The sequence below is a fragment of the Fukomys damarensis genome, unplaced genomic scaffold, assembly GCF_012274545.1.
Source record: "Fukomys damarensis isolate Sample0158 unplaced genomic scaffold, DMR_v1.0_HiC HiC_scaffold_37, whole genome shotgun sequence".
In the NCBI taxonomy this organism is placed as follows: Eukaryota; Metazoa; Chordata; class Mammalia; order Rodentia; family Bathyergidae; genus Fukomys; species Fukomys damarensis.
This window is the reverse complement of record NW_022900949.1, coordinates 42,327,987-42,339,700: the sequence shown is the minus strand read 5'-3', so window position 1 is coordinate 42,339,700 and position 11,714 is coordinate 42,327,987. Positions and strand designations below refer to the sequence as shown.

The window sequence follows — 11,714 nt, the reverse complement described above, 5'->3', positions numbered from 1 at the left end:
CCCAGGACAAGGTACCACATCAGGTCTTCCCTGCATTGAGACCTCAGAGGCCACACCTCCCTGGAAGCCCAGTGTGACAAGGGAGACTGGACAGTGGGGAGAGCAGTCCTGCAGCATGATGGTCTAGTGTGTGTTGAGTATATGGGCAGCCATCCTTGCTAATGTCCTTCACATGGGGCAGGGCTTCTCCTTACCTCCTGTTTGGGTCCTGGAAGGCGTGCAGGGCAGTGAGCTTTATCTCCACTGAAGCCTGAGAGTACATGTCTGGTCCAAGGGTTTAGAAGAGCCAAATCTGAACCTGGGCATTCAGATACAGAGGGACACTGCCCAGGTGGGCAGGGAAGATTCCCCAGGGGAAGTGGCCTGCAAGCAACCTTGAGCTTTCTGCCATTTGCAGCCAGGGCTGGCCTTAGCTGCTCTCTGAACTTTGAGCAGCTATCCAGGGACAGGATGCCCTTCCCAGGTGGCAGGGGGTAGTGGGCCCCATGCCCACCACCTGCTTATCTTGCCCTGGGCTGGGTCAACCTAGCCCAGCCTCTCAAGACTCTTTGGTCTGTCTCTGTCACTCCTGCCCCACTCCTTCCTGCTCTTTCTCTTTCAGAAGACTACAAAGGCACCAAGGTAGGAGGTGGCAGGCCAGCTGAAATATAATCAGAATAATTAAATAGTAATAGCACTTTATTTTAAATCACTCCTCACCAAGAGCTGGGACAATAATTGGCCAGCCTGTCAAGAGAGAAGCAAGAGACCTGGGGCCACCACCATTGCCAAGCTTAATTCACTGTGCCCTTGACAGCAAGGGGCTTCTGCTGTGTCTACCCCCTTACTCCCCTTTCCTGTCCAAACCAGATCCTGTTCTAGCACCCACCCTCCTGCTTCACTTACCATTTCACTCTCGGTGTCCGCCCCTCCTCACACACAGTGGCTGTCCCATTAAACTCAGGGGAGGGTTTTAAGCTCCTGGAGGAACAGCGTGTATCCAGACAGGCTGCCCGGTGGAGGCTGCAGAGCTTTGATGTCAGAAGTGCCTCCATGTGTGGTGAGAACAGCCTGCAGAGGCCGAACCTGGGGGTCCAAGCCCAGGTCCCCTGCCAGGCCCACCCTCTCCTGAACCTGAACCTGCCCCTGCCTACTCTAAGCAGGCCTCTTTTCCTCTCTTCCTCACCCCTCTGCTAGGTCCAGCCACCCACACCCATCCATGCCCTCTGAGGGTAAACCTGCAGTGTCACCTGTCTCTGGTTTTTCAATTTGTTTAATTAGAGATGAGTTTTCTGCATAATTTATTCCAAAAGCCTGGATTATACTGTACAATTAAATCACATTCTGATCAACAACTTCACATATAAAATTAACAACTGGCAACAGTTGAATCTATGCTGCCGCATCTGCACATGGGCTCTTTCTCTTTCCCCTCCATCCTCTCCTCTCCCATCTCCTCCCCACCCACCCCCTTGGGTAAACATTTGCAGCTGGCTGCCCCCACCTAAATGCTCTGCAGTTCCACTCAGGGTCTCCCCACCTTGTAGCTAGGACCTCAATCATTTTGTTACCAGAAGGGTCCTCCTCAGCCTCAGCAACTTTGCTCCCTTATGTGCAGGTACATCCCTCCCCTTCCCCATTCCCCTTGGTTCTGGAGACCAAGGCCTGGCATCCCCAACACATGATTTCATCTTCTTTCCTGCAGGGCTACCTCAGCCTGCCATGCCTTCTCTGAAGCACCTTCTTCCACCCACTCTCCCCCAGGTACAGGAGTTTATCAGCAATTTCCTGAGCACTCAGTGGGCCCTTGGATCTTGGAAGAACAGGGTTGTACTAGATGAGAATCTAGTCCTCAGAGGACTGCACAGTGGTAATTCTCCCCATCAAGGTGTCTTGAATATCTGTCCATTACAGCTATTTAGCCATTCACCATTAATCCTCTTGACTCATGGTAAGACCAGGTTCCAAGGTCACACAGCTAGCAAAGGTGGCCTCTCCCCTGAGGTTTCCCAAGGCAACACTGTCCTGGAAGGATGGGCTCATGGGTGTGATGGAACCGGAGAGATGGGTCTGGTTTTCCTCTAAGTATAAGACCCTGCACTCACCCGTGTCAGCTCAGGGTTCTGGTCTGTGAGATGGGCTGGAGTGTCTTTTCCTCTCTAGGTTTGGGCACACTGAAGGACTTGTCTCAGTCTCCAGCCTCTCACAGGTATATACCAGTTAGGAAACACAGCTTGTGTCCCCTGGCTGCACTGTTTTCTGTCACTCTCCCCTCACTGTCTTGCTAATTTGGTATTTAAAAGCACTTAGAGATAAGTAGTGTCATCTCAGCAGGAGAATGGAAAATCACAAGAATGAGGGGAGCTAGCAGGTAGACCTCTCTGATGAGAGTGTGAACCGTGGACAGCACTATCTGGCTGGGAGACATTGGCAAACCCAGGAACTTGGGCCCAACTCAGTAGGAGCCTGGGCAAGATTTGGTTAGTTTGGCTTTGACTCAGTGGGGCCACAGATCCTGATGTATCTATCTCTCATTCTTCCAAAGCCCCCATGCCTTTCTGTGGAAGTGAGCCTAGTTGTGCCTAGCTAGGTTGGACTCAGCTTGTTAGGTACCTTGTCCAATGGAGGCATAGCTACTCCCTGGTCTCCTCAGTGACCATGTGTCACTTTCTAGAGTCAGCCCTGGGGCACTGGTCAAACCCTAGAACACACAAAATCATATTTCTGTGGCAATGAAATCAATTCTCCAATTCTCTGTCATGTTCTTTTTAATTCTAGGACACACCTATTGCCTTCTTAATTGGGTTTGATTTAGGCAGAGAATCAGAGTAACTTGTTTTCGCTGGCATTGTGCTGTTGGACAGTGTGCCTCTCAGGCCCACAATGCCAGACTCAGCTAGGGCCACCCCTAGACCCTGAGATGGTGTGTGTGTCACATTGAGTCTGTCACTGTATCCCACAGCAAGTCCAGAGAGGCTCAGCCTGGTTGAGTGTAGAGACTTTGCATGGCGGGGGGGGAGAATGTATGTCTGGAGGGAGAACTTGACTTCATTGTAATATTTGGTTCTTCTAAAAATTATTTTAGGGGCCGGGAATTTAGCTCAGTGGTTCTGCCATCTGCTTCACAAGCACAAGTTTCCGAGTTTGATCCCCAGTACCAAAAATAAATAAATAAATAATTTAAAAATTATTTTAGTGTTGAAACAGCCTTTTTACATGAAATGATGGTGATTATATTAATAATGTGTTGTCTGCACAAAATAAAAACTTGGCATCCATGTCTGTTCTTCCAGTTAATTTCCTTATACTTATCTGTGAAAGCCCAGAAATGGAGACCTATAGATATATAGAAGAGTCACGGCCTGAGGTAGAATTGGTGTTCTGGTAAATGCTGTCACTTTGCTCTCCATGGAGAAAAACCTGTGATTTTTAGCATTTACCGATTTTTGAGATGCAAATATTCCCACTGTGACTAGCTTTACACCCCTTAGGTGATGGCAAGTTGGGCAGAAGTACACCAGTCAGCACATGTATATCAACTTTGTAACTCCAGCACACTTCTGAGACAAGTCCTGTCAACCTTTTCCTGAACAGGTGACCTTGGGCAGGTTAATTAAACTCTCTCTGCCTCAGTTTCCTCATCTGTAAGTTGGGATGGTAATGTTTGCTATTTTTATGAGAGTTGATGTGAAAGAACACGTGATATACTGGCACTGTATTTTGTATGTAGTGGATACCCTTGTATATTTTAATCTAGGAAGGATTGTGATTAACATTTTGTCCCCTGGACTGGTGAATGGCTGAGGTCAGGGTCAGGGCCAGGGCAGAGCTAATGTTCCCTTTGGAGATCAGTTCCTTGACCTTGTTCGTTTGTCTGCCATCTACCCAGATGGACACAGGACTATGTGTCAGTCCATCCTAGTATTTGCCACTAGGGTTCTGATCTTTCAGAATAACAAAAGACCCACCTACCACATAGTCCTCCCACAGCCAGGGTCAGGACATTGGTATCTGGTGGACAGTGGACAGCTAAAGCAACTCTCTATTCTCTGGCTAGGCCTTGCCCTCCCCCTGAAGTCTGATTGCCCTTTCTACCTCGGCCTGCAGCCTGGCCTCCACCTGGACTCAGGGTTAGTTTCCTTTGTGGTGGGGAGCTAAGGTAGGAATCAGGCTGTGGCTCAGGCAACAAGCCAAAGCTAATACCTCTATCTTTTGATGTTGATTTTTTTTCCCCATCATGGTCCTGACATTCAGCTTGGCAAATTGCAATTAGTGATCTGCCTGCCTCCTGCTCTGAGTTCCCATGCCAACCGACCCAGGCACACACAATGACATGTGCCCAGCCTCCCAGCCAAAGGCAAGAGGAGGGATGTGGGACAGGAGGCCAGAGTGAATGCTTGTGCACTTCTGACCCAGGTAACCAGAAGACTGTCCTGCTCCCAAGTGACACTAGGGAAGATGGCAGGCTCAGGAAGGAATATTGGGGCCAGATGCAAACTTCTAAACGTCATTTTATCCCTGCTGTGCCCTATGCATTATGCTTGACCTTTAGTATATTTCAATTTCTATAGCAATTCTCCTGTAGGCCCTCCCTAGAGAGGTCTTAGCCTGCAGAATAGGAGTATGTCAGAGGAAGGGGAAGTTGAGGTGCCTTTTCAGACACATGAGGGCAGAGAGACTTGTTCGAAGCAGGGAGTGTCTCACACTATCTGAAGGTCACCGGTTTGAACCCAGTTGAGGCCTCTCCCCAGATACCTTCACTTTTCCTGGGTGTGGAGTGGCGAGCACAGAGCCACGTGGCCACCTGTCCATCCTGTCTACTCACAAATATTCCTGAGCAGTACCCTTGAATTGCCTATCGTCAATGTGTTCTTTTTTTTTTCTCCTATGTTCTTGTGACACCTTAAGAGGTGGCCCCAAATAAGCCTCTCATTCCCACCCACAGAAAAGGAAGCTGAGACACAAGTGGATTAAAATTACCTTAGGATGGCACCAGGGAGACCAGCTTAGACTTGTGATTTAGGTGAAGCATTCATGAGTCTACAGCTCCCAGAAAGGGGCAGGATGATCTGCACTGGACCTATGGTTGGGTTTATGCTGGGCCTCAGATAAGCATCTGTCCACCAGGATACTGTCAAGCAGAGGGCTTTGTGAGCCAGGAGCTCCCCATGTCCACTGCTCAAATGAGGCCCAAAGCATCAGGGACCTGTTCAGGCTTATAGCAGAACTTGGTAGTATCCCTTGGTGGTAGCTGAGTTCCCTTCTTCTCCCTAGGCCCCACTTGGCTACATCCTGCCTTCTTCCTTGGTGTCCAGAAGTCCCTGTGTTCAGAGCAGCTACATCAAGGGCTGGCTCTTCATAGTGAAAAGTAGCCTCCCTGCAGGCTTCTTAGAGCTGCTGAACTTCCTCAGAACATTTACAATATACTCCTCTTTCCTCTCTGGCTGGCCAACAGTATGTGAGGAGAGGCCAGGCCCTTGGGGCTGAACTTGAAAGGACAACCACAGGAACACTCTGGTTTCTTGCTTCTCTTTCTCCTCTAGTAAAAACTGAGTTGAGTGAACAGCTGCTTTGTACCCCCTTGGGTGGCAGGGGCTAGATTGTCCCAGCTTCAAGTGGACTTGACATCCCTCTCCTCTGTCTGCACACAGGATGCAACACTGGGCCCGGCGCCTAGAACAGGAGATTGACGGTGTGATGCGGATCTTTGGAGGTGTCCAGCAGCTCCGCGAGGTAAGCCTGGTTTACCTGCTTTTCCCCAGGGACCCTCTTCCAAGTGGGTCAGCAGTGTGGAAGATTTGGCATTGTTGAGGTCTTGGTCTGTGCTTTTCAAGGTAGCTGTTGATGAAGCAGCGACCCTGTGGCATTCTTGCCTTTGGGAGAGTGTTGGGGCTTTCCAGGTTCCCCTGTGGATGGGCTCTGTGCTTGAGATAGTGCCTGGGGTGGGAGCCAGGCCCTTGACAGGCAAGTGGCTGCAGGGTGTTGGGAAACCCCAAGGGACTAACCCCAAAATGATAGTATGGCCAGGCCAAATAAGCCTGGGAGCCAGTGCGCATAACCTGTGTGGAGTGGCAAGCCTGCATTCTGCCTTGGGATGAGGGATCAAGGTGCAGGACGGGTGATTGATTAGACGCCAGCAAGCGCATTCATCCTGGGAGATTATGTTAATGTTTGAAATAGTGATGTGAAGAGCAAGCTATCTGTCACCCCCAGAAGGCTGCAAAATGTGTTGCTGTCAGACCACAGGCACCTGAGCTGTTGCTCTTTATGTGGAAATGACGAGGCTCAGAGATTTGAGCTCTTGGAGCACTGGGGCTGGGACTCCTGGGGAACTCTTAGCTGGGTTTGGGCTGGGAGGTCTTGGCCAGAACTGAGTAGGGGATTAGTAGGGATCTCTTGCTGCTAGTTGGCCTGAAAACAATAGAAAAGATGAGTTACTATGGGGATTCTGTTGAGAGTCTAGGCCCAGGGTTCAGTGTTTCTGTCATCCCTCTTGGTCAAGGCTGGGATCAGCATATATAACTTCTGAGGGGCAAGGGCCATGGGGGTCATCATCAGTCTTTTCTCCATTCTTAGCTTCTGTAGGTGCCCACAATATGGGGGTTGCAGTGTATTGACATTGCTTGTGGATATTGGACCTCTGAACAAATAGGGTTTATCAGAGGTGGCTAATGAAGGGGTAACATGGTCCAGGTCTGGAGGTCTGAACCACTAACCTGCTTTCTGTTCTTCCTGTAATGGTCCAGTTTCTCTGAACCTCCCTTTCCTGGTTGCTGGGCTCAAATTGCAGTGGTTGAATCCCACTCTTCCTATGAACTCTGAATGACTCAGCTGTGCTTGGAAGCCAGCAGAACTTCCAGAGAAAGCACTGTAGGAAATGCTGTTCCAGAACAGGAGTCAATTTAGGCTCAGGAATAGCACTCAGCACTAACCAGGCTCTTAATTGGGCACTGCCAAGTACAGCTGTATAGGTTAATAAAGGAATGAAAGCTCCCTGAAACAAACATCGCCCACTTTCCCAGGTTTTGTACAGATATTGGATGTAGCAGGTAAGACTCCTCCATGCTTTGAATCCTCAGCTTCAGGATGTTATTGATTTTATGCGTAACAGTAACTCAGACCCTGAATATTTGCCTGTGAGAAAATAGTATGCACAATTTATGCCTGAGACTTGGGTCTGTTATCTTCCTGGATGGTAAAGACCAAAGTGGAATCCTTGCTTAGTGAACCTGTCTTGTTCCTCTAGGCGAGACCTTGACCCACTCTGATGCTCCTTTTCAACCCATAGCATGACTAGCAAGTCTGATGGTAAAAATGGCAATGGATTTGAATTTCTCTTGTTAATCATTTTCACTCCTAAGATATGTTCTCTCCCCTTCAAATGGGACTAAAGAAATTTCAGGCCTTTTACCACTCTCATCCCCATGTGCCCCTCAGCGACAAAGCTGTCACAGGTGACTGTGGCAGAGCTGGGAATTGGGCCTGGGCTCCTGACTCCTGTTCCAGGGTGCTGCTCCTCCTCAGGCTGCACTCCCCTCCTGAGAGTGTGGACAGGAAGAACCTGGGGCAGTGGGGAGCTGGGCTAGAGCAGAGCTCTGCCCCATGTGGCAGGCAGGCAGGCAGGCAGAGAAGTGCTGACCAGGCATCCCCTCCTTTTGGCAGCCCCACTGCTGCCCAAGGCTGCCAGCTCTCCAGCAGCTCTGTCCTGATCCAGTTTTTCTCACCTGCTTCCTCAGCCTCTTACTTCTTGCTGACAATTCTTGGCACAGGGCACTCTAGAGAGTTATGCAGTGGGGTGGCAGTGGGGTTAGGTATAGAGTTCTAGAGGGAGTGTGCAGACCCTGGAAGATCAGGAAGACACCAGCAGGGGCCTCCCCCTTTCATGGCCCACATGCAATCCTGACCCTCACACCTTCAAATGTACATGAGAGGGCCCATGTTTCCAGTTCCATGCCTGGCTCTCATAGGTCAGGAGGATGCCTGGAGCAGAGTCCTGACACAGCTGCCAATACTGCCATGGACCTAGCATTGTCAGGCTGACAGCCTTGGTCCCCACTGGAGCTATCCCTCCTCAGGCCTCCCTGAGCTGATTCTGAGCTGCCCCCAACACCTGCAGCTAGGGTGATCCTAGTGTCAAAACTCTCTCCATGACTGCCCTCCCTGCCTGCCCCAATCTTAGAGGCTGTCCTGTACCCAGTAGCTTGGAGTCTTGAGGGCTGGCAGCTACCAGAAAGCAAAAACTGCAGATAGTGGCATTTGGGAACATTTACTTGCATTGGCATTATCCTTCTCCTGGCCTTACCACAACCTAGGGGAGAACGACTTGGGGCAGACTGTGATCCATTCACAGGGTGGAAACCTGGAATGCCTTGGTGGGGTGTGGGGTCTATCTGTGAAGACCCCATTGTATTTCCTCATCGAACCTCCTGGGCCAGTGCCTAGCCTGAGTTCCTGGCACAGGGTGCTCTGCTACTTATATGTTACCACCCTCAAACTTGAGTCAGACCCACCTGAGCTACTCCCTCCTGGGTACCTCAGCCCTACCCACCCCTGGCCCACTCTTGCCCTCAGCAGACCACAGAAATGTGGACCCTGAGCAGTCTACCCCTCCAACTCTCCTGAGGCTGAGTGAGGTCTCCTGAGCCCCTTCTCTACCCTCCCCCACCAGCACCATATTGTACCCATCCTGGGGGGAGAGCAGAGAGCATATGCTTAGGCTCTGAGCTCATTTACATAATGAGGCTGATCAGGATGAATAATTCATCAGGCGCCTGGGGTTGTAGGGGGATGATGTGGAGATGGGCAGGTCTCCCCTCTGAAGCCCAGGTCACTTTGATAAGTACAGCCAGGGGTCCACCCCTTCTGACTATCTAGAGTACAAGGGGAACAATTTGAGGACCTTGTGGGAAAGCAGGGCAAGGAGGAGTCATTGTCGGGAATGAGGAAGAAGTGTTTGACTCACCAAGTGTACCAACCCTGGGATGGGTTTCTGACCTGATAAAACACCTTCCTGTGGTGAGAGTGAGGGGAGGCTGCCTACCCAAAGCCAACCTGGGAAAGGATCCTGGGATGGCCATATCTGGGAGCCACAGGCTACCCCCTGGAAAGGCTCAACCCAAATCTGGTCCCATAGGAAGAACCTTTCCCTGTTCATATCAACCCCCAGTATTTTACCTGCCACTCAGGGTAGAAATGCCATGTATTGCCTCATTCACATCCCAAGCTGCCCATGCCCCATGGTGGGCTTTAGCCCTGCGGCATGCTACTGGTTATTCCTGTGGCACTGTCATACAGGTGGGGAAACCAAGCTGCCTTCTCCACCATCCTGGAGCCTTTTCAGGCCTGAGTTGAGGGAGATGGGTAGAGGTATGAAGGCAGAGGAGCTACTCTTGGGTAGCACCTCCCTTGGACTGCTGAGCAGCCTTCAGACTGCTGAGCAACCTTCACACAGCTGGACCCCAGGATTCAGTGATCCCCAGCCCCAAGTCTTCTGCTGTCCTTCCCCCTACTGTGCCTCTATGGCCATTTGTGGTGATTCAAGCCTGTTATGTCTATGGGCTCCCACCCTGTACAGGGGCACACCAAGAATGACATTTCTGAACCAGTGATGGTGCCATAGTCCTCCCCCAACTTGTCTTCCCCTGACCATCCCTATACCCTGTCTGCTTAGTGCTCTCAGGAATGTGTAATTAATATTTGCAGAATGCCATATCTGAAGGTGGCTCCCACCGTAGGCTAGAAATTGGCCATGTACAGGGCCCTTTTCCTGTGGGGCTCAAGATGGCAGGACAAGGCCCCTCTGCACTTGTCTTTGAGATAGGCCTCTCCATGCCCCCTCCTCTCCTTCCCACCTGGCACCTCTGCACGTTCACACATGGTCTCCAGGGTGCTGGCTTGAGACTGTAGTCTGTCCCCATCTGGGGAGCATGCTCTCTCTGAGCATTCAAACATCCTGGGTGAGGGTTAATAATGCCCATGAGTGCCAGGGAACCTCAGAAACATAGAGGAGCTAGGTCAGAAAAGGAGTAAGGAAGCTGGGGCAGGGGAAGGTGCTAGGGGACAGAAACAGTCTGGGGGGGTGGGATCAGGGAAGGGGAGCACAGAAGTTGTGACCCCAGCCCCACAGTCCACAGTTGATTTTTCCATCAGAGTGCTGTGATTTTATGTGCCCGTGAGAGACAAGCAGCAGCTCCTTTGCCAGGCAGACCCCACCTATGCAGGACTGGCACAGGCTGCCCCAGAGGTACTGAGAGTCAGCAAGAGATTAGAATGAGGCAGACCTCTCCCCTCCCCTCCCCTCCCCAGGGTCTTCTAGCCTCTGAACTATAATCCTAGGGGCTCTACACTTGCTCCTTGTACAACCCAAACTCCATCCAGCCACCTCCTGCAGAGGCTTACTGGTACCCTCCTCTCTCCTGGCACAGATGATCAAGATATGGGGTGCATCCGGGTGAGGGGGGTGAGTGTAAAATATGCCACTGGGTAGGGATTGCTGTCGCTTGCCTCCCTAAAAACCTACATATATTATTCTTTAATGGAAAGTTAATTGTCTTATTATTCCCTCCATATGGTCCTTTTGCTCAGCACCCAGCGGGGATGCATGGGGCTGGGGAAGGGTTCCCGGGAGGGTGTCTGAAACGTGATGAGGCCGCTGCTCAAGCATAATTAGTTACAGAGAGGCGGGTGCATAGGAGCCTGTCCAAGCCCTACCTAGACCCCGTCTTTTCTCCCCAGCCCAGCTCCTTCTCACCTCTTTCCTTCCAGGGTTCTGCCCTTCAGGTGGCCTCTCTGGCAGCTTCTCCCACTATAAGGTCTGGAATGTTCTCCTCCTATGTGAGAAGACGCAGAGTTGGGTGAGAGTGGTCCCACTGCCTCACTCCTAATCCACCCAACATGCACCTTCTCCACTGGGGCTAAGGGGGCAATGTCCATCTTTGAGGAATTTTTCTAAAGCCATTTTATCCAGGGAAGGAACTCTTCTTTGAGACAGATTGAACTTAGGCCTTCCTACCTTTCTACACATCCCCCAAACCCAGAGAGGCATGCATGGAAGTGGGGGTGCCCCAGGACATTTGTCCTAGGGCCCTTGGCTCAGGGTGGCCACCTTTTCCTTGTCACCAGCCACCTGAAAGGTCCTGCACCCCAGTGGCTCCTCAAGGCTGCTGAGGTTGGGCTGAGGACCGATGTTCTTCTCAGCCCCCTGTACCCCCATTCCTGCTGCCTAGGCCTATGAGGAAATTGTATCAAAATATCTGCAGCAGGGCCAGGGATGTAGCTCAGTGGCACTATACCTGTCTAGCAAGCAAAAGGTCCTGAGTTCGATCCCCAGGAAAGAAAGAAAGAAAAGAAAGGAGGGGAAGGGAGGGGAGGGGAGGGGAGAGGAGAGGAAAAGATATCTGCAGCAGGGAGGATGAGACACAGGAAGACCCAGAGGTGCTCCGGATATGAGGAAGAAGTTAACCCTTGCTCCTGAAGTCATAGCAGGGGAAGCTGGGCAGGAAGCCTGCTGGGAGGCCTAGGCTTCAGGATAATTTCAGCAAGGAGGCAGCAGCCAGGTCCCTGTGGAGTTTGGTGAATGTGGAAGGGATGAGTCTAGTGGCGAACCTCTAAGATAGGATCAGCTGATGGTACTGGCATGAGGAGAGGGACTTGCATTTTCCAGCTTGGGCCAAGAGGTCACTGTGAAGGCACATCCAAGGTCAGTTCAGGGGCTGAGGACAGATTGGAGATGGGGA

General features: G+C 51.1%; 1 protein-coding gene and 1 long non-coding RNA gene across 9 annotated transcripts in view; one reads left to right on the top strand and one right to left on the bottom strand.

The window, feature by feature from the left end:
• The first annotated feature begins 5,630 nt into the window (after window positions 1–5,630).
• The window catches only part of Cacna2d2 (calcium voltage-gated channel auxiliary subunit alpha2delta 2), a 102,674-nt gene continuing 96,590 nt past the window's right edge, over window positions 5,631–11,714 (top strand). For all 8 annotated transcript variants that reach the window (XM_010615468.2, XM_033759319.1, XM_010615467.2 and 5 more), the window contains exon 1: window positions 5,631–5,712. In XM_010615468.2, coding sequence (XP_010613770.1) covers window positions 5,632–5,712 — 81 coding nt within the window. In that variant the 5' untranslated portion in view covers window position 5,631. The remainder of the gene's footprint in view (window positions 5,713–11,714) is intronic.
• Window positions 5,706–11,714, bottom strand: part of LOC104856211 — an 80,082-nt gene continuing 74,073 nt past the window's right edge. The window contains exons 3-4 of the long non-coding RNA XR_778578.3: window positions 10,730–10,808; window positions 5,706–6,390 (exon numbers count right to left, since the gene is read on the bottom strand). This is a non-coding gene — a long non-coding RNA (uncharacterized LOC104856211). The remainder of the gene's footprint in view (window positions 6,391–10,729; window positions 10,809–11,714) is intronic.